Source organism: Lolium rigidum, chromosome 7 (assembly GCF_022539505.1).
Source record: "Lolium rigidum isolate FL_2022 chromosome 7, APGP_CSIRO_Lrig_0.1, whole genome shotgun sequence".
Lineage (NCBI taxonomy): Eukaryota > Viridiplantae > Streptophyta > Magnoliopsida > Poales > Poaceae > Lolium > Lolium rigidum.
Window position 1 is genome coordinate 122797753 of NC_061514.1, and position 21154 is coordinate 122818906.

The 21154-nt window shown below is 49.2% G+C and overlaps 2 protein-coding genes across 2 annotated transcripts; one reads left to right on the plus strand and one right to left on the minus strand.

The window, feature by feature from the left end:
* The first annotated feature begins 966 nt into the window (after positions 1–966).
* LOC124671925 (cilia- and flagella-associated protein 99-like) lies at positions 967–3024 on the plus strand. Its single transcript, XM_047208242.1, has 2 exons — positions 967–1242; positions 1389–3024. The coding sequence occupies exons 1-2, from the start codon at positions 1078–1080 to the stop codon at positions 2991–2993; spliced, it is 1770 nt and encodes a 589-aa protein (XP_047064198.1). The 5' UTR covers positions 967–1077; the 3' UTR covers positions 2994–3024.
* Positions 3025–16432: 13408 nt separating this feature from the next.
* LOC124675939 (histone H3.3) lies at positions 16433–19463 on the minus strand. The gene is made up of 5 exons (XM_047212026.1): positions 19377–19463; positions 17385–17475; positions 17141–17217; positions 16951–17041; positions 16433–16860 (listed from the first exon to the last, which is right to left on the minus strand). Exons 2-5 carry the CDS (start codon positions 17454–17456, stop codon positions 16690–16692), a joined length of 411 nt encoding a protein of 136 aa, XP_047067982.1. The 5' UTR covers positions 17457–17475; positions 19377–19463; the 3' UTR covers positions 16433–16689.
* Positions 19464–21154: the final 1691 nt, after the last annotated feature.

Genomic DNA, 21154 nt, shown 5'->3' on the forward strand with positions numbered 1-21154 from the left:
ATACATCATCGTTGTTGTAGATGTAATTCAAGTTTGCTATCATCACCCGATATTGTGGTAACATAGGATCATGAGTGAGTGAAGGAAATGTAGCACACTTTCTCCTCTATTCTCCCTTGTGGCATGATCCAGGCCTCAATGAGAGCGATGAGTGTTGTTGTCTTATGAGTAATTAGCTCGAGTTGGTTGCTCTAATCAAAGCGATTAAACATGACCATGAGCAAAAACGACCATTACTTACTTGTACCTAAATCGATCTACAGTGGGACAAATGGTAGAGTATGAGATTGTGGTTTTACCTCTAATCTAGATTAAACATTTTCATCCCAGCTCCCACCTTTGGAAGTGGGACACGACGCGCATCGCCTCCTCACGTGAGAGCAGCTTCCGCAGAATTTTCAGCCCTGACGGGCGTGACAACAGCCCCCACCAAATCCAGTCCGCGGGGAGAAGAAGAAGAACATCGGAGTGAGGACCGGGGACAAGAGCTTCACCAACGCCCACTTCCAACGCGGCGGTCGGCATGCACAGAGACCCGGCCACTGTCCCGGCCCCGATCCAATAGAAATCGGCCAAAACCCACCACCAATCGAGCCACAAGCACGAGAAAACCTCCGTCAGTTTTTGAGTTGACCAGCTCGCGCCCACGCCCCGCACCCCCACGACCCGCCATTTGCGGCCACCCCCGCGCGCTCGCGCCACACAAGTTAAACAAATCCAAGAACACTCTCTCTTTCCATCGTTAATCCGTGCCCGACCTCACTCTCTTCTACCTCTAATCTAGACTAAACCTTCTCCTCATCTTCGCAAGTAGCACTATTAATTCCTCCCATGTTACGCCGGCCCTTGTAAAATTCGGTTCCCCTGCCACGCCTGTCGCCGCTTCCATTCTTTTTCCCGTCTCGGACTTCGCGCCGCCCCGCGTGCGCCCGCGATGCTCTCCTCCAGGCCGAGGTGAGTGTGGTGGCGGTGCCAGTGGCCGCTGCGCGACCATTCCTTGAGATCCTTCTTTCGCGGCGCCTCGCTTCTTTTAGTAGTGGTTTGACTAGTATTTACTACTCCGCCTGATTCGATTTCATGAGCTGGGATTCTTCGGCGTGCAGATCCGGCTCCTTCGAGGCCGGCCTCAGAGCGGGCGCTTCGTCGGCTTCCTCTTCCAGCTTCCGGGAATCCAAGCCCTCGCCTCGGTTCCAACGCAGCCGCTCCACCGCCGGCGCCTCCAAGGCATCGCCATCACCAGAGGTACCTACCGGGCGGAATTCATTGCTAGCATCTCGTTAACGTTTTGTTCATCCCTGGCATCAAAGCCCTTGCCGGTTGCCTGATCGGTCGGGGGTTTCGTGCTTCTTCTTCTAACGGTGATTCTTTCTTGGTTTGCCGTCCGGCAGAAGCGTCGAGGCGCCACTGGCGGTGTGACCGGCGGCGGGGTCGGCGCCATGCCGATGCAGCAGCGGGTGGCGCAGCTGGAGAGGGAGCGCGACGAGAAGGCGCGGCTGGCGCAGCTCGAGGAAGACATTAGAAGGGAACGGGAGGAGAAGGCGCGGGTGGCGCAGCTCGAGGAAGACCTGCGGACGGAGCGTGAGGACAAGGCACGGGCGATGCGGGAGCTCGACGAGCTAAGGAATGGCAGCGAAAGTAAAGACGCGGAGAAGGTGCAGCTTCTCGAGCGCGAGGTGGAGAAGGCCAAGGAGTCGGAGCGCAAGATGCTCGAGTCGCTGATATACCAGACCAAGCAGCTGGAGCAGGCCAAGATCGGCCTCGAGGAGGCCAAGCTAGAGATATCCACGCTGCAGCAGCAGCAGAGCAGCACCCGGAGCCTCGAGCCCGCCCCGGCGTCGGCGTCCGGGACATGGCGCGGCGTCATGGAGCAGATGAGCGTCAAGGACCTCGTGTTCGGCGGCGGCGGCGGGGCGGACGACGAGGAGCTCCGGGCCCTGCGCGCCGACCTGCGGGCGGCGACGCAGGGCGAGGAGCGGAGCCGGAAGGCGCTGGAGGACCTCTCCGTCGCGCTCGCCGACGTCACCGCCGAGGCCAAGCAGGTCAAGCGCTGGCTCGCCGACGCGCAGGCCGGGATGGAGGCCGCCAACGCCGAGGCCGGGCGCCTGCGCGCGGCTCTGGCCGACGCCGAGACGGGCCTCCGCGAGCAGCGCCGGCGCAGGCTCGAGGCCGAGGAGGCCGCGGCCAGCTGGGCCGACAAGGAGCGCGTGCTGCTCGGCTGCGTGCGCGCCGCCGAGGAGGAGGTGTGCCTGGCGCGGCAGGAGAACACCAAGCTGGTGGAGTCGCAGCGGGTCATCCGCGACGAGAACGCGCGGCTGCGGGACATACTGAAGCAGGCCGTCGGCGAGGCCAACGTCGTCAAGGAGTCGCTCGAGCTCGCCAGGGTCGAGAACGCGCGTCTCAACGACGTCGTCGACGACAAGGAAGGCGCGCTCCAGAGCCTCCGGCAGGAGTACGAGTGCGTCAAGGTCAGCGAGGCCGCCGCGCAGAGCAGCCTCAAGGAGCTCAACAGCCTGCTCGCCGCCACCACCACGGCCTGCAGCACCCCCGTGTCGTCCAGGACCGCGCCCGTCGCGCCGGCGCCGGAGCACGACCATTACCTGCCGCCGAGCGCGCGTCTCGTCTCCAGCGCCAAGGGGTCTCCGGCGTCGCGGCGTTGGATGGCGGAGAAGCCCCGGACACCGAGCAGCCGGAGCTACTCGGTCGGCGAGCCCGCCAAGTTCAAGGGGGTGGGCTACTCGCAGTCCGCCAGGATGGGGAACCTCAACCCCAAGGACCGCATGTTCGCGTCGCTCAGCAACATTGCCGATCTCAAGTCTGCCGCGGACTGTGCCGCCATGGACGATTACGACGATGAGTTCGACCACATCGACGAGAGCCACTACGTGGAGCACTCCATGAACGACAAGAAGAAGCGGCCGATATTTCGAAAGTTTGGGGACCTCTTCAGGAGGAAAAGCTTCTACAAGGCCAATTTAGCGCCAGTACACACTTGAAATTTTTCTTCCCCCCATGTAATGTAATGCATGTAGTAGTTTTGATCTGTTCATCCAAATACACGACATATGAAATATATTCTTTGCATCTAAAATTGTGTTCTTTTTTGCTCTAGAATTTCAAGCAATTGCTTCTAAGTGTCAGGCTATCACTTTTAGGCTAAAAAGTTGGACAAAAGATTAACGTTTTACATGTCTGATACTACTAGTATACTCTTGTGATTAGAAAGATAGCATTTGAAGGCGACAGCCGACAGGGTGACAAAGATTAGAAGATGCTGCCCCTGATAAGTTTTAGCGTGCCCGTTGGCACCTGAGTTTCTAGAAACACGCAGACAAGTCAAGTTTCGGTAAGGTCGCCATTTGTCAGTAGTGCAGATCAGTGAAGATGATGATACTTACTTCTTCGCGTTGTTTGTTTGTCAGAAGAAGAATGGATTCTGCCGAGATATGATTGGAGCCTTCCGCTTGCGTGACATACATAGCATGGAAAAACATCATTTTGGCGCCATTGCTTTGAATGTGATGTCAACAAAATGAACACATACCAGAAAAAGTCTGAGCTCATACCGAGAGTACTCTTAAGTCATACCTCTGAAAATGTCAGTGTCTTCCATCTTCATTGTTCTCTCTCACTTTGTCAAAAATTCATTTCACACCAGAAACAAGCAAATGCCCGGACGTGGGAATAGGGATGAAAATGAAGCGGAAAGTTTTCAATTTTTCCGCGGAAAAAAACGGAAATGGAATGGGGGTGGGAATATGGAAACGGAAACGGAAACCAAATTTTGCAAAACGGAAACAAAAACGGAACTTTTTTGGCGGAAACGGAAACAAAAATGAAACAGCGTTTTCCGGCGGAACGGACGCGAAATCGAAATTTATGTTCCAGCCAATATGAAATTTTCGTTTTAGGGTTGATGTGCATTGTCAAATCCCACGTGCCCATCACATGATCTTATCAAGCCGAACCTTCAAAGCGGCTCTTCCCAAAATTGGTGACAATGTATTCCCTTCATGTATTCGAGGAGTGTTTCAAGGTTTGACCTTCCCCTATTCCATAGGAAATCAAGGATCACGCTGGAATGCCTAAGTTTTTTTCCATGATTCAAGGGTTATGTTGGTTTCGGCCAATATCTGCATCACTCTTTGTTTACACCGTATTCAGTCTGTATCTGCTTCTGACACTATCTGCCTCCATTTTTGTTTTAGCGGTTTCTGTATTCGTTTTTGCTTCTAAAAAACTGTGAAAACAAATATGGCACCACTAAGTTCCGTCTGTATCCGCTCCATTTTATCCCTACGTGGGAAGTAGCATGCTTTGGTGGGTCGCTAGCCAGACCTTTTAGTTCGGAGAGTAGTAAAATACCACTAGTGAAAACCAAAAGTACTAAAATGCCACACCACTAATGAAAACCGAGGTGTTAAAATATTACTCAAGTTCAATTTCCTCATGCCAAAATACCTCCATCAAATGTCAAATAGATTCCATTGATCAAACTTTGATGTTTTTTAAGGGCATGTACAATGGTAGGGAAGACATGTCTTCTTTTAGTAGTCCACATCATCTAGAGAAGACGATAAATATTAGAGGTACAGTGCAATATCTCCTATTGTCACCCCTTACAATAAATAAAAATTAATTATTTTTAGTAGAAAATTGCGTGGCTAAGGAAAGACAAGTCGTACAATGGAAAAAATAGTCTTCTCTTATTTCATAAGACATCATCTCTTAGCTAAGGGAAAACAACTTTCTCTTTCTTTCTTTTCTCTTGTTCAACTAAGTAAAAATCCTATGTGGACAAACGTAAGGGAAGGCTGACGTGACCCTATTATACATAGCCTAATTTGCACAAACTACTCTTCTCTACATGTAAGGAAAAGCAGCAATGCTACATCTACAACAGTTTTTTAAGGAATGCAACCTTCAGGGTTACGTGAAGGTTGGATAGAAACCACGGCCCCTAAATTCAAGGGAGGCAAGCTTATTTGTACCAACAGATTCATCCACTTACCGTAAGCCAATCTTGTAAAATCCTCCATTAAGTCTAGCATTTTAGAAGGAAAAAATAGGAAAACCCCTCCTTTGTAGCCTATCTCCTCTCCTAGCCCTCTCACTCTCATTCTACATAAAGGAACAATGGCGGAACTGCCCAAGTCCTCACGCCTCTGTCACTAGCCCCCAACCCCGTGCAATGCCGATTGGCCTCCTTCTGTTCGCCCCACACGCACCAAACTCTAGCATCAACACATAACGATGACCGTATGAGGCCGCCGTTAGGGCCATGGGAGCATGGTGAGACGAGTAAACCCGTTAAATACCTGACAAGTAAATGAGGCCTAAGGGAAATATGAACAACCTTCGGTGTCGGCTTCTAAATTTATACTTCAAGGTTAACGGAAAAAGAAATCCAAGCGAACCTCACATATAAAGAGCGACCTTTTCTGTTGAGATCTTAGATCATCTTTTAACTTTTCTCTCTTATTTGGTTATGCTCATTTGAGCAGTGTTAAAAGACTCTTGTTCTGTTTTCTGACGATAGTTAAACCCCAAGCTACGCTTGGTATGGAAAAAAAGTGGAACCACACTGTGATCGATTTCCATTATCAACAAGTGAAACAGCGACGGACAACATTCCTGTGCAAAAAAGGAAATTGAAAACGAAAAAAAAATCCCACCGACTACTAGCCACAGTGGCTAAAATGAGTGTATGTGGACATATTTTAGTGTATATTTTTGTTAAAATATATAGTCTAGCTCTTTGCAACAATTCGGACTTTTAGAAGATTTGGCTAGTGCATCAATCTAATATAGCTAACGCACTATTTAATTAATCTACTATGAAGGAGCAGTATTTCTTCGGCCGTGTGTTATCTAGGTTTTGTAAAGAGAGCTCCATAGATTGTGCTCCGTAAGATGTTTCTGAAGGCCCTGAACCGTATAAAACGGAGGTATACGCACTCGGATCCTATGTCGGTCTTGAACGTGATTATACTCTCGGCGATATAACTTCGAATCACGGCATGGTCTATGGTCGGTGGAAGGGTTTGGAAAAGATCGTACGTGACGTGCGATTGATCAACCTACGCCCTCGCATCATGTGCCCGCAGAATGTGTGCTGAGAAGATACACCCCTAGTGGATCACATCGTACTGAATCACATCACCTCGATCCCTGGAAATCTGTAGGCAACTGTATGTCTGTATCGCCAAGCTACCGGCATGTACTCGACGTGCTAATTATTCTCTCACACCGAGAGTACTCTTAAGTCCATCTCTGAAATGTCACTGTCTTCCATCTTCATTATTCTCTCTGATTTTGTCCTCAGTTCATTCCACTGGTAGTCGATCTTGTACCATTTCTTTTTATTTTATTTTCATTTTTTAAACGAAGCTAAAAAAATTGCCTCATCTATTAATTAAGAAGAAAGTGCTTAGTGGAAGAAAATCGAGCGAAATGCTACAACAATAGAGCCACGTCCACCTTAACACCGCCCACCCACACTCACCAACAACCAAGCCTAACAAAAGACCCGAACAACAAGGCCGAACTCACTCATGACAACAAAAAGATCACAGAGCCACATGAAACGGACACTCCAGACTCGACACGCCTACACCGCGCCGACTACCAGGCCAGGGCAACGGGGCAACCATCAAGCAAAAGCAGATGCCTTTCATGTAGCACCCCACTTCTTACTTCTACACTCGTCTGGACTATCACCATCACTTTTGGACGTACCCTTACACCTAGGGTAGGCAGTTGCCAAGGTGGCGAGAAAAACGCAAATCTTCCTCGCAACGAAAGCCCGGGGCATAGGTGTCAACACTCTTGACTTAGCAACCACCTTCCTGGCAGACTCAGGCGAGCGCGAGGGCACGGATATGATCGTGGCTGAGGCACGACCTTGTACCATTTCACACCAGAGAGACTAGGAATGTGGACGTGGGAAGTAGCATGCTTTGCTGGGTCGCCAGCCCGATCTTTTAGTTGGGAGAGAAGAGATGAAATACCGCTAGTGAGAACCAAAAGTTCCAAAATATCACACCGCGAATGAAAACCGAGGTGTCAAAATATCACTCAAGTTTGATTTCCTCATGCCAAAACGCCACTACCATCAAATGTTAAACAGATTCCATTGGTCAAACTATTAGTATTTTTGTAACTTGCACAAACTGCCCTTGTCTTCATGTAAGGAAAAGAATAGGAAATACCCTCCTTTCTAGCCTATCTCCTCTCCTAGCGCTCTCACCCTCATTCTACAGAGAGGAATGATGTCGGCGCTGGCCATGTCTGACTGTTGCTACGCCGATTGATTTGGGCATTACCCTTCGGGTACCCGACATTAGTCTACCTCCCTTGGCCCAACTAAGGGCCCACGAAGAGTGTCCAAGACCAAGGTGGACCCGTACATCGGTTGCAACGAAGGAGACCTACCAGGAGACGAATTTTTGATGAACAAGGCAAGAAGATATAGTTAAAGGAAAGATTAGATTAGATCTCAATGTAACCTAGTCGAGTTCGAACAGGACTTTCGGGGCCTGGCCTGCTATATAAAGGCCAGGAGAGGGTCTGCCGATCAACAGAACAACAATACGCAGAACCACCGCAACTTAGAGCACAAACCCTAGAATCCTTGCCTCTCGGCGAGTCGACCATAGCAGCCTATCGGCTACCCCATTGTAACTCGATATATTCGATAAATCAAGATCAGACAAGTAGGAAGTAAGGGTTTTACCTCATCGAGAGCCCCGAATCTGGGTAAATCTCTCTCCCCGTTTGTTTGGTATCCAATGTCTCGTGCTAGCCTACAGGATTCCGTCAACCCTATGCCCCTCAAGGTGGGCATTGCCGGGGAGCTCCCTCGTCACCGATCGTCCTCCTCCCTTTGCTCACCCCCACACGCGTCGGAGTCCATGTGTGCTCTCTATCGAAGAATGATGACCACGTGAGGATACCGTCAGGGCCACGGTCAAAGAAGAGCATGGTGAGGCGAGGCCACCACCCCGAACCATGCTTGCATGCATGACTCTCACGAGTGCTTCTAATTATGTAGATTTGTGTTTGTTAGTTAACCGACCCCCGAGTGGCAGGATAACAACAAGGCCAGTTATAGTGCACCGACGATGGGCAGCATTCATGTGCACCGAGGGGGGGAGGGGGGGGGAGTGAACATTATGCCAATATCAATGGCGGAAACAACGACGGGTAGCATTCATACGCAAGAAAAGGAAATCGAAACCGGAAGAAAAAATCCCTCCGATGCACCATAAATGTGGCTAAAATGAGTGAACGAGGACATATTGCAGGGCTTATGCTCACTCAATGCAGCGACAAGTATTATTCATCGGAGGGAGTAGTATTTCATTAGCAGTATGATATCTAGGGTTTGTAAACAGAGCTCCATCGATGGCACTATATAAGAAGTTTCTGAAGGCTCTGAACCGTAGATAGCGGAGGTGCGTCATACGCCACTTGGATCCTATGTCCATTCAGTACGTGATTATACACTATCGGCGACGTAACTGTCGACCACGGCATGGTCTATGGTCGGTGGAATGGTTGGAAAAAGATCATACGTGACGTGCCCTTTCTCAACGTACGCCCTCGCATCATGTGCCAGGAGAATGTGTGTTGAGAACACACCACCACTGGATCACATCGCTCTGAATCGCATCACTTCGATCCCTGGAAAATTTGTAGGCAACTGTATCGCCAAGCTACCGACATGTACTCGACGTGTTAATTAGCTGAAGTTGTTGTCACATTACCAGAAAAGATGTCTGGAGGAGTCTGATTGTGTCGAAGAACATTGACGCGACGGGCCATGGCGTTGCCACCGTCCATTGCCAGTGCCACTGCTACTCCACACACCTGCCAGCACGTCACTACTTTAGCATAGCATCATTCCGAAGGCAGGACCACGGCGAATTTCCTTGTCATGCTGGGACGAGTCACAGCTCGCAACACCCATCACTCCAATAGAAGAGGTGATGAGAGAAGGAGAACACCCCCGTGTAGTGGTGCCGAGACTAAGAGCATCTCCAGCCGCGTCCCTCAAAGCATCCAAAATACGCCGGATTGAGCGTTTGGGGGACGTGTTTCGTTCGTGCCGCATTTGGGGGACGTCGCTTCCCAGTCGCGTCCCTTAAATAAAATTTTGGAAAATTTTAAACTTAACGAGATTCGATTAAGATTTGTTCAAACTTACATAGATTCGAACATAGATTCGAACGAAATTTGACTAAATTTAAACTAAACCTAATCTAGAACCACTTGCGGCGGCCGGAGGCGTCGTAGTACTGCTGGAAGTTGTACATGTCGTCGGTGACGACCTCCTGCTTGACGCGCTCGTCGACGGGCTCGTCCTTCACCAACCCGCTTGGTCCTGCCTCGCCGTCGTCGGAGAGGTCCACCAGCGGCTTGCCGGAGTCGCGGATGGACATGGCGATCGCCGTGTCGAGGTCGCCCCTCCAGGCGTCCTTGTTGTTCATGGACGCCAAGAACGCCGCCCGCAGACCTGGGCAGTCCTCGGGGTCGTCGCTGCTGGCGATGAGCCGCTGCTGCCGCTCGTACTCCGCCAGCAGCGCCGCCTGCGATGGTTCCTCCGGCTCCTCCTTCACCTCCGGCTTTAAACAGCGGCGGCAGCGGGTGGTTGCACGCAATAACGCCGGCGCGGACGGCCACGCGGCCATGCACGATGAGACGCGTCCCTGCGTCGCCTGGGAAAACAGGGACGCCATTAACGTCACTTGACCAAAGGCAGGCGACGGGGTTTTAGGCTTCCGAGCCGCTGACGCGCCGGGCCCGCGTCGATTCGCCTCGCTTTTCGGTGTGTCCGGCGTCCCCGGTGCGTCCCCTGTGGGACGGGGACGGGCTCGGGGCGCCGGACACCGTATCGGGGCGCGCCGGACAAAAATGGGATTTGGGGGACGCGGCTGGAACGGTTTTTTGGTCCGGCGCGCCCCAAATCCCTTTGGGGGACGCTTTGGGGGACGCGGCTGGAGATGCTCTAAGGGCATCTCCAGCGGGCCGACGCATTTCGGACGTTCGAAATGTCCGTTTGCGTCGGCCCGCGGACGCGATGTGGCCCAGGGCGACCATTTGCGTCTGGGGTACCTCCAGCGGTGCCGACGCATTTTTTTCACCGGGGACAGCGTCAAGCTCGCTAATGGCGTTTTACGTCCCGTCGAGGACTGCCGCCGGCTATTAACTGTTCCCGCGCGACGACGATCGTTTCCTCGCGTGCCCAATACATTGGCAAGTTTCGCCGGCGTTTCGTGCGCGCGGGAAATGCCCTGCGCGCTAACGCCGTTTCCCGCCCCGCCGTGGCTATATATGGTGGACACCGACGGGGGCGACGGGCACACCTCAAGCTAACCCTACCATCCATCCATGGTCGACCACATGAGTTGGGAGCACGTTGTTCGCATGTGCCGTCAGCTCCACCCGGACGAGGAGGAGGAGGAGGTCGTCGTCGCCGGCGTTGAGGCCCAGCAGCTGGACCTGGAGGTGGCGGCGGCGGAGGTGGAGGCGGCAGAGCGTGCGGAAGGGCGCCTCGCGGCGACCAGGGCGGAGATCGCCAACGCCATGGCCGAGCTCGCCGACGCCAGGGCCGAGCTCGCAGAGGCGCGGGCGGCCATCGCGGCCCCTCCGGTCGATGCCGTCATCCACGACATCGCGGACGACGACCCCCCCCCCGTGCCCATGCGCTTCGAGTGCGCCGGCGACCGGCGGGTTCTGCTCGCGTCGTTCGAGTCCCTGGCTGGGGACGCCCAACGCCGTCAGGGTTGGGTGGCGGAGGAGGAAGCCCACAGCTATGCGATGGCCATGGCTCGGGGGTTCATGTGCTCCGACCTGGACTCGCTCCAGCGTAGGGTCCCTTCTCCCGCGCGGGTCAAGCAGGAGAACCGCGAGCTGGAGGCCGCCATCGCCGCCAGGGACGAAGGTGGCGGCGGCGACAAGGGACAGGGCCCGCTTCGTCGCCGATGTGGCGGCGATTCAGGCGGCGGCCCAGGCGAACGAGGACGCGGCGGCCCAGGCGGTCCAGGCGGCGGAGGAGGAGGGGGAGGCCCAGGCGGCAGCGGAGGTGGCGGCGGCCCTGTGGGACAGCACCCTGGCCGAGGCCCTCGAACGGCGCAGGCGGCAGGACGAGATGTCCGTTCGCCGCCGTGCACAGCGCGCGGAGTGCGCGAGGCGCTCCCGCTTCGACGACGGTGTCGGCCCTTCCGGCGGCCAGTAGTAGGACGCGCGACTGCGAGTAACCGAGGCCGCTGTAGGCCGCGCGACAGCGAGTAGGTACGGCCGTTGTAGTTTTAGGTTAACTTGACTAACCATCTCTGTAATGATGGTCCTTTTGGCCAATCAATAGTAATGAAAAACTCTTTTGCTTACCTACTCACTGCCGACCGGGTCCGGATGCACCCAAGGCGGACAGATTCCGCGACCGCCGAGTGTCCGCGGAGACGCAAACCTGGCGCATATTTGGGCCAGGTTTTGCGTCTCCGCGGACGGCCCGGTCACTTTGCGTCGCCCCGCTGGAGCAAGCACCAGACGCATCTCCAGTCACGGCGGACAAAAACGGTCGCTCGGCGACCGTTTGCGTCGCGCCGCTGGAGATGCCCTAAGAGCTAAAGTCATCTCCAAAGGGGCGATCGCTTACGTCCGTGGAGACTGAAAATGCGTCTGGGTCCTGCTAGAGCGGGGCGATGCAAAATGGCCGGGCAGTCCACGGCGACGCAAACCTGACACAAATATGCGTCAGGTTTGCGTCTCCGCCAACGCTCAGCGGTCGCGCCGAGTGTCCGCCAAAACTTACGTAGGATCCGCACGTTAGTGGCAGGGAGGCCGATAATATTCCCGCCAGTGACCATTCCCCACGCGAAAATTAATGTAGACCGACATCAGCAGTCTAGAAGCAATGGATGTTCTCGCCGCCGCAGCCACCACCATGGATTCCGAGGGAACCCTCGCACCCGCCGCCGCCCCATACTCCCCCATAGCCATGACCATAGCCCCAAAGGAGGCCGTAGCTCCGGCGGAAGCAAAGCGTGTCGCCACCGGCGGCCGGGACGCTAAGCCGAAGGCGGCAAAGAAGGTGTTGTCCAAGGAGAAAAAAGACATCAAGGACGCGAAGGGTCGCGGCCGGCGCAGGAACCAGAAGGAGAGGAATGCAGCGGCCGTCGCCCTGGAGGCCACCCAGCAGGCATGGCAGATGTAGCTAAAAGCCGGCGTCACGCAAGTAGGCCTCCATTCGAGCATAGCGGAGGCCTACATGCTCGTCAAGCGAGAGTGGATCGCCGGCGTCGCTCCCCCGGCCTCTTCGGTGAGCTTGGTAAGTTCCCAGCTGCATCCTGGAACGCTTGCTCCCTTGCAGGTCCACGCGGTGTCGTGGTTCGCCTCCGGCGTGGCGTCGGTGCAGTTCAACGGGGCGCCGGTTCCTGACCTCAACCGGACGCCGAGAAGCGGTGACTTGTGCCCGGGCGCGACAAGCCGCGTCAGGTGCCAGAAGTGAGCATGTCGGTGCCTCACAACCTGTTTGAGGAAATGGCACCATCTGCTCCGATGATGGACGACCCGGTACGTAAGTTCTCTCACTGTGTGTGATTGTCGTGTGTCATGCGTCTGGCGTCTGGTGATTCGTAGGCCTATTGGAAGGGACGGCATGACATCGATATCGAGGCCATGATCTACGGCGGCGGCTTCGTTGGCGACGTCGGGGCCGGGATAGGACCGCATGATGAGTGGGCACAGACGCAAACGAACGTATGATCATTTTCGCATCCACGGGCCGACGCAAACGGAAGCACGCGGACATTTTGGTCATCCAAAATGCATCAACCCGCTGAAGATGGCCTAACTCTAGGAGATCCCGTAGTCCGCTGACTGTATAAACGCGAGTAGAGAGTGTGAAAAACACGATTTCTATGTTTAGGTTGGCGCCCATTAGATCCCGTAAACTGAAACTACAAAATAGAGAATAAATACTTCCTACTTTTAGGTGTAGTACACCCACGTGTCACTACCATACGGAAGTATATCTAATATTTTGTCGGTTTAAGTATGTTTTTAACTATATCTCAGATATTTCAAACCAAGTTTGATGAAAAAAATCAAATAAACCCATAGTTTATACTATATATCCGTAATGCATGCATATTATACGTAAAAAATGTGCATACCTAAAAAAAATACCTACAAAATAGTATATACATTAATAAATTAGTCTATACTTCTTATTAAATATACATGCTCTCCGGTATGATAGATACAACCTACATTGTGTGATGCACACATCGGTGTTGTATGAAACAGTTTACGGGATCCGATCAACGGCGGCGGACTTCAAACAAAAACCTAAAACATGAAATGTGATAATATAACAACAAACTGAACAAAGTAAATGAATGTTTTAAGCATCGAAGTTACAATATTCTTCAAATCACATTACAACAAATAGCAAATAATTAAACAAATAATGAACGGTTTGGGGGGAAAATATTGTTCACCTTGCACACAAATAAAGAAAATAAAATGAATGAAGGAGGAACAACAATTTCTGTCATGTATCTGCCATTGGTGCTCCATGAGATCAAGGTTGAGATGGGTATGTGTGGCGGTGCGACTCAAGAAATGCTTGAATGTGATCGGGGTTTCTTTGTGCTTGCACACATGGCTACCAACATTTCCATAGAATCACATTAGTAGTTTAACCATCTTTCATCTTCGGTGATCAAATTATGAAGAATCACACAATATTTCATGATGTTGTTGAGGGTTTTTGTTGTCACAAAAACGACTTGGGCCATATACAATGGTAAACCGAGCTTGCAAAACACCGACACCTCTTTCAATGTCCTTTCGGCATGCTTCTTCTGCCTTGGCAAACTGAACTTTTTTTTTGTTTGGGGGTTCTCGATGATCTTCACAAATGTTGCCAAACCGGATAGATCTCGTCGGCAATATAGTAGCCCATGGTGCAGTTATGACCATTGACTTTGTAGTTGCAAGGTGGAGCATCTTCACTAGCTAATCTAGCAAACAAATGGGATCTATGCAAGATATTGATGGCATTGAGTGTTCCCCGCAATCCAAAGCAGCGATGCCAAATCAACAAGTCCTCTGATGCCATGGCCTCAAGCACAATGGTGGCATCACGACTTTTATCATAGTATTGCACATGTCATGCCTCTGGCCAATTCTTCCACCTCCACTCTAGGGGAACTTTTATCATAGTATTGCACAATCAACACTTCCTATCATACCCGGCCACCCTCACTTTTCATTCGTCACCATAAACATTTGTGTGTGTTCTTCGTTTAAAGATCGAAGATATAAGGTTGGCTATATCTTGTAGCTCTTTCGCGGCGAGGATGAACATCATATTTGAACAAATCGTCGAGGTCCGAATCGTCCGAAGACAAACTCCAAGCTCAACGAGGAACTCATCTAGAACAATCCTATGTCAAAATTGAATCAAGCGGAATAGACCGTACTCCAAGAACATCCGGAGACCAAATCTTACCATGGCGGGGTCTATGTGGTCGATGCGGTGGAAAGAAGGAGCTCTGGAGAAGTCGAATCCGGCGGCCTAGGTCAAGGGCGAGGCCGAATCGGAGCTCAGTGGCGCATCCATGCCGGCCGCCATTGCCGAGCATTCCGCTGGAAGAAAACGTGCGCAACCCGCGAGATTCGGCCTACAACCGATGCGGCGGTTGCGGGGCACTGGTAGGCGATGAGGCATGGTCGTTGTGGCCAAGATAGATGGCGGGATGTGGCTGCGGCTTCGCTAGGGAACGGAAAGGCGTGAAAGAAGAAGGCGCGGAGGAGAGGAATGGAAAAATTGAACGCGCCAACTCGTTTTGGCCGCGCTTCCCGCAAATGCCCAGTTTGGATGGCGGTTTTCCAACCCTAATAAAAAGAATATAATTCGCGTATATTCATAGTATTAATCCAGTTCCATTGTTCCACGAGAATTGTGAACTAGCGATTATTTTACGGTTTTCGTAAGTTTAAAATATCTGCTGTGGTAGCTCTATTAAATTTGCAGGTGGAATGGGTGAGCGGTGAGCCGGGACCGATCTCCAAGGTTTCCGGTGGTCCCCGGAGCTATGGTCGGAGAAGGAGAGTGACGAAAGCAAAAAGGGCGAGGCTCACGAGCTTTTCGCAGAGATGAATTGGTCAGCCCAGCCGTCAGCGGGGAACAATCGGGATGGGAGACCGGCCGGTCAGGGCAGGCCAGGGATGGGCTAGAAAGAGCAATGGTTTTTGCGCGTGCCGAAAGAAAGAACGGGCGGGTCCTTTTAAAGGCCTCTCTGACTCTGACTGCATCACCACATCGTGCTTTCAGCGTTTTCGTTCGGCTGTTTGCCGGCCTGTGCTTCACTAATCCTGTCAGGAATTGGGAATGGAATGGTGCACATTCTCATCCGACATTGGTACTGGCGCATGGAACCTCGTCTGACCTATTGCAACAGAGTTGAGTCGCCAAATTATGCTCAGAAATACTTCTTTCCACATTTGGTTAGCTTTCGGCGTCTGCCAATGTAGCCACCCCTCCATAATAATCTCTGTGAACTCAGTGGCACAGAGCAACAGTTTAAGGTCACAGCCAGTAACTTTAAACTTATGATCAACGCTACTGTATGGTGTTGCACTCCAACAACTTAAATTTTGTCATTTAACTCTTGACACAATAACCACAGCTTAGGCTGGCCATAGTGCTAGTATCATAGGTAGTATCATGCATACTAGGTCCACAAAAATGATGATGTGGCATGTAATTAAGGAGGAGGGATAAGGTTAGAGTAACATAGGTGGATACTGTATCATAGCGCACATTACGAGAAAAGTACATGTCAAATAGATCATGTACTCCCTCCGTTCCAGTTCGCAAGGCAAATTCTAAAAAATATTTGTCCCAAAATCTCTCACCTCCTAGGCACATTTTGCATTTAATATGAGAGTAAACTAATTTATTTTTGCATGCAAACACTCTTTTCATCTCCCAGCACACTAGTACTCCATGCATATGGAACCACCACGCACTAGTACTCCATGCATGTGAAAGGCAAAGTTTTTTGCATGTTTTAACGTGTAAATTTAGAGCCAATGAGAATTCACCTTGAGCCAAGATATTTGAAAACTTTGCCTTACGAACTAGGACGGAGGGAGTACATAGATTTACATTGGGATTTTACAAAACAATAAATTTAGAAGTTTATGGTACTACTCTATAATACCACTCACTATAGAGATAGTATCATAGAGAAGTATCATATGCATGATACTAGTATACGATACTATGCACTATGACCAGCCTTAGCACCAAATGACATAATTTCACTTTGCTGTAGGCTTACTAAAAGATAGGAAAATTGCGTGCCACACACTAGCACCCAAGCATCACAGAAACAAATAAAATGAGAGACACACGGAATAATCTTCTAATAGTTCACATATTATCGATTTACCAAGCATAAATCCAAGGTTCAGATAGCAACAAGACTTACACCCATCAGCTGGATGCTTTGACAGACCAACGAACAAACGACCAAGTTCTAAAACATAGACACAGAGTACGGTACTGACATACTCCCAAACAAGACTAGTGCTATTAGTAGTTCATGACACACGATAAGTGTTCAGCTGATAGGCGGAACATTGGTGTCCAGAGGCATTCCAGAGACAGAGCACCTAAGCCCTCTCACCACGGATCCTCCTGGCCAGCTGAATGTCCTTGGGCATGATGGTCACCCTCTTGGCATGGATGGCGCACAGGTTGGTGTCCTCGAAGAGACCCACCAGGTACGCCTCTGCAGCCTCCTGAAGGGCAAGCACAGCGTGGCTCTGGAAACGCAGATCAGTCTGCACAGCAAGATGACAAAAGGAAAGCTTAGTTTACTTGATGAGAGTTGGCGGTAAGAGGGGCACAGCAATAGAGTCCACAAATGTCACCTTGAAATCCTGGGCAATCTCCCTAACAAGCCTCTGGAATGGGAGCTTCCTGATCAGCAGCTCAGTGCTCTTCTGGTACTTGCGGATCTCACTGCAGTCACAAATACAATTCAGATTTTCTAGTCTGAAAAAACACTCTAAATGAAACTATGTGCAGTGACACAGATCAGAAGTTCAAAGCATTACATACCGAAGAGCAACAGTCCCAGGGCGGTAGCGGTGAGGCTTCTTCACTCCTCCAGTAGTCGGAGCAGACTTACGGGCAGCCTGTTGAACAGCAATAAACACTGTATTGTCAATAATGACATAACATTCCATATATATTATTTATAAATGCCATAAAGTTAAGGTTCAAATTGTACTGCAAAGTATAGTATACTCAAACAGCAAGTAACACTATGGCATAATAAATCTGTCAATTTACAGCAACAAACCTTGGTGGCTAGCTGCTTCCTTGGAGCCTTTCCTCCAGTGGACTTACGAGCAGTCTGCTTAGTACGAGCCATGAGCACAAACTTTGGTTACCTGAACAAACAGAAGACAGTCAGTTCCCTGAATATGGACATAACACATCAAATAGTAGGCAAATAACCGCATGTCAATGGTCAAAGATGTGTTTTCTTATTAATGAATAGGTTCAGTAACTATACAGACGTTCCAACAAATATTCAACCCAGAATACCTACATAGGAGACATTCTACAACAACAATGCTGTCTACACCTTCAGATGAAAAAACACAGTACACTTCTAACTAAGATTCTGAATACAACAAGATACCACAAGATAGAATGTCCTACTTCAAAAAAAAAAAAGACAAGTCTACTTTTAACTAAGATTGCTGCAGAACCACTAGGAACACTAGAGCTACTACTATGTATCCAAATGTTAGAACATAATGATATGTAAACAAAAATAAAATTAGTTTGGGCACCTAATTTCAACATAGAAAGCATGAGAAGATATAGCCCATCAACTAAGAACTCTACTTTCCAATTATCAGGTATAATCATTTGTCTCCCAAAGATAGCTGCATGTACATTCAGTTTTTCAAAGTACAAGTGTAAGGAAACTAACAGGTCAGTATGGTACCAACATCAGACACAATATCAATACAAACTCTGTAAGCAGGCAATAGTGAACCAAGATAGCAATTGCTCCTTCAAATTTTGACTATACAGGCAGTCTTACTAATGCATACAGGTATTAGTGAACACAATTCAATTCCATTGTTAGAGCTAGGTCAAGTTAATCCTGCACCCGTTATTCCCTAATGAGCCTAGGCTGCAGATGGCGCCAAATGAATATCATAACATAATCACATTGGCACAGACAGTATCGTGGCAAATCATGTCATACAAGTATAATAAATAGTTCAGACAATTACTACTGCCACCTCTTTCCATCCTACCAACATAAAACAACAGAACTAGTAGATACCAAATACTACAAACAATTTTCAGCTCTTGCACAAATACAGCACACCCCACAAATGTTTTGAAACGAATTCTGATACTACCGTAGCCAACATAAAGATAAAGGTTTGCCGGAGAAGGAGATACCAAATGCCCCATAAAACAAATATAGCACAAGCTATTAATCAAAATGAACTTGGATACACTAATAGCATAAACAAAGTTACAGCAATTCCTAATTGGGCAGTCTGTGTGCTCACATATCATCAAATCATGTGATGCCAACTACAACAATCGGTAATACTATAATATCACTATTGTAGAACAATCACATACTACAAAATTATGACATACAGGTGTGAACAAAGGGTTTCCCCCGATTCGTAATTGTTTATGTCATACAAGTCTAATCCATACTTCAGATGTGTGGTACCATCAACCCAGACTAATTTCGTTTCATCCTATAACAACCAAAAAGCACTAACTAGTCACATCTTCCTATCCTAAAAAAACAGCAAATAGAAACCAACATCGATACTACTGGTACACAAATGAAGCAGCAGATTTGCAGGACCAGCAGATACGAAATTCGCTACAGATCACTTACATCACAAGCCACTGGTACACAACTAACCTGAATCACACTATAGCCTAAACGAAGGTACTCATACACACTTGCAGGAATTCCTAATCGGGTACGCCGCAAACTGTATATCATCAAACCACGCGTTCCAACTACATCGTTCGGCAAAACTAGCCAACCACAAATCCCGTGCCACGCAGACACACGTAACCGCGATTAATCCAGATCTAAGCATCGGAAAAAAAAACCTAAACAAACAGCCCAAACAACCGCAGCGACGAACAGCGCACAAACCCTAATCGCGCCTAAAAATCCAGATCCACACCCCCGCAAATCGACAGCCGAATCGAGATAACCAGGAACCGATCACCAACGAAAGCGAGGAACTACAGCAGAATCGAAGAGAACGAGAGGGGATGGAGGATTTACCTCGCGCGCTTCCGAGATCCGAAATCCGCCGGGAGAGAGGTTGCAACTTCCGGGAGTCGATGAAAGCGGCTGTGGGGTGTGACTTTTGTTTTTTTATTTTTTTCTGGGATGAGGTCAGGATTTATACTCGGGAGCGGGGTCCCCCAGCCACGCGTCTCGGTTAGAACGGACGGTCGCGATCTGATATTTGTGTGCTTGGCCTGACGCGATCCAACGGTGGAGGTTGACGGTCCGGCGGTGCCACGGATCGTGGTTGCGGCGCGCCGTGCTCCTATTGGCTGGAACTTGGCGGTCGCGGATCGGGGATTGGTAGGTGGGGTAGTTTAGGTGCCGGTACCTACCGTGATTGTTTTGTACAGGGTGGAGTACACCGTATTGTTTCCCTCAAAAATAAGTATACACCGTATTGTTCACGAGTTGGACTTCGGCACGGATACGTGGGTTTACTACCTCAGCCAAGGATCAGTTTATCTAGGCATATTTTAGCTTATACTTTTATCTAAATTTATGGTAAATATTTGGAGCCAGAAAGGGTACAGTCGTTGTGACTTGTAAGTTGGTCCAGAACACGGCTTTTGCTAAAGTTACATTTAGGCTGACCATAATGATAAGGCTGCTCATAGTAGGGAGTAACTTAGACTAGTAACATATGTCATGTTACTAGTCTAGGTTACTACCTTCATAGTGGGTATTAATTGATATGTGGTGTTATGCATTATGTTATTTATTATGTTGTAGGCTCATTTTGCCTTGGGGTGTGTGATGTTATGGTAACGTAGCTAGTTACCAACTCACTCTCTTTCTTCATTTATCCGCATGCCATGTCACCAAAATGTCTTGAGATGTGTGATGTTACTAGCTATGTTACTCCCACTATGAGCAGTCTAAGTATCAATCTTTATAGTGGTTATTATCATGAAATAGTATCATAGTTATGCTATATTTATTGTTGTTTAGAATTTCAATACAAATTTGTGCACAACATTTGTTTGACATTAACAGACATGTATTATGATACAGTATCCACCTATATTACTTTAATCTCCTCTCTCCTTTTTAATTAGATGCCACATCAGTATTTTTTGTGGGACCAACGTGCATGATACTACTCCCTCGCTCTCAGTTTTTTAGGCGTGCACCTACTTCTAGGTCGCGAATTTGATCAAGTTAGCATTAGTTATATGTTATAAAAATTATATCATTACAAAATTTAGATGTTCTATTTTTTAGTGATATAATTTTTGTATTATATAATTTAAATTATATAGGTTAAATTGGTGACCTAGAGATACGGAAAAAACTAGTGAAGTGAGATGGAGGGAGTAGCTATAATACAACCACTATGGCTAGCCTTATCACACTCCCTCCGTCTAAAAAATAAAACTAGGTGTATTGACTTATTTTATATATTAATGTATGACTAACAGTATGGGTTTTAAGATCTTGCATCGCTAGTTTGATTTTGGATCTTTTCTCATAGTTGCCGTCGGGAGGATTATTCTTATGTTTTTGTTCCGGCTGCTACATCCTCGACAATGATGATTCGTAATCTGGGCTCTACAGCAACGTCGATAAAGATGGTCGGTTGTTATTTCCTAACATACTGGTGTTGGTACTCTTGTCGATGTTGATTGACGACTTTAATGGTTGCGCGCGTGTACACAGTCTTAGCATGGCGGCTGAAATTAAAATTGTGGGAGAACCTTCGTTAGTATTTACATGTCTATGGGTTATCGTCTATCTTTTAGTTGTAAACGCTAGATACAACTCGTGTATCC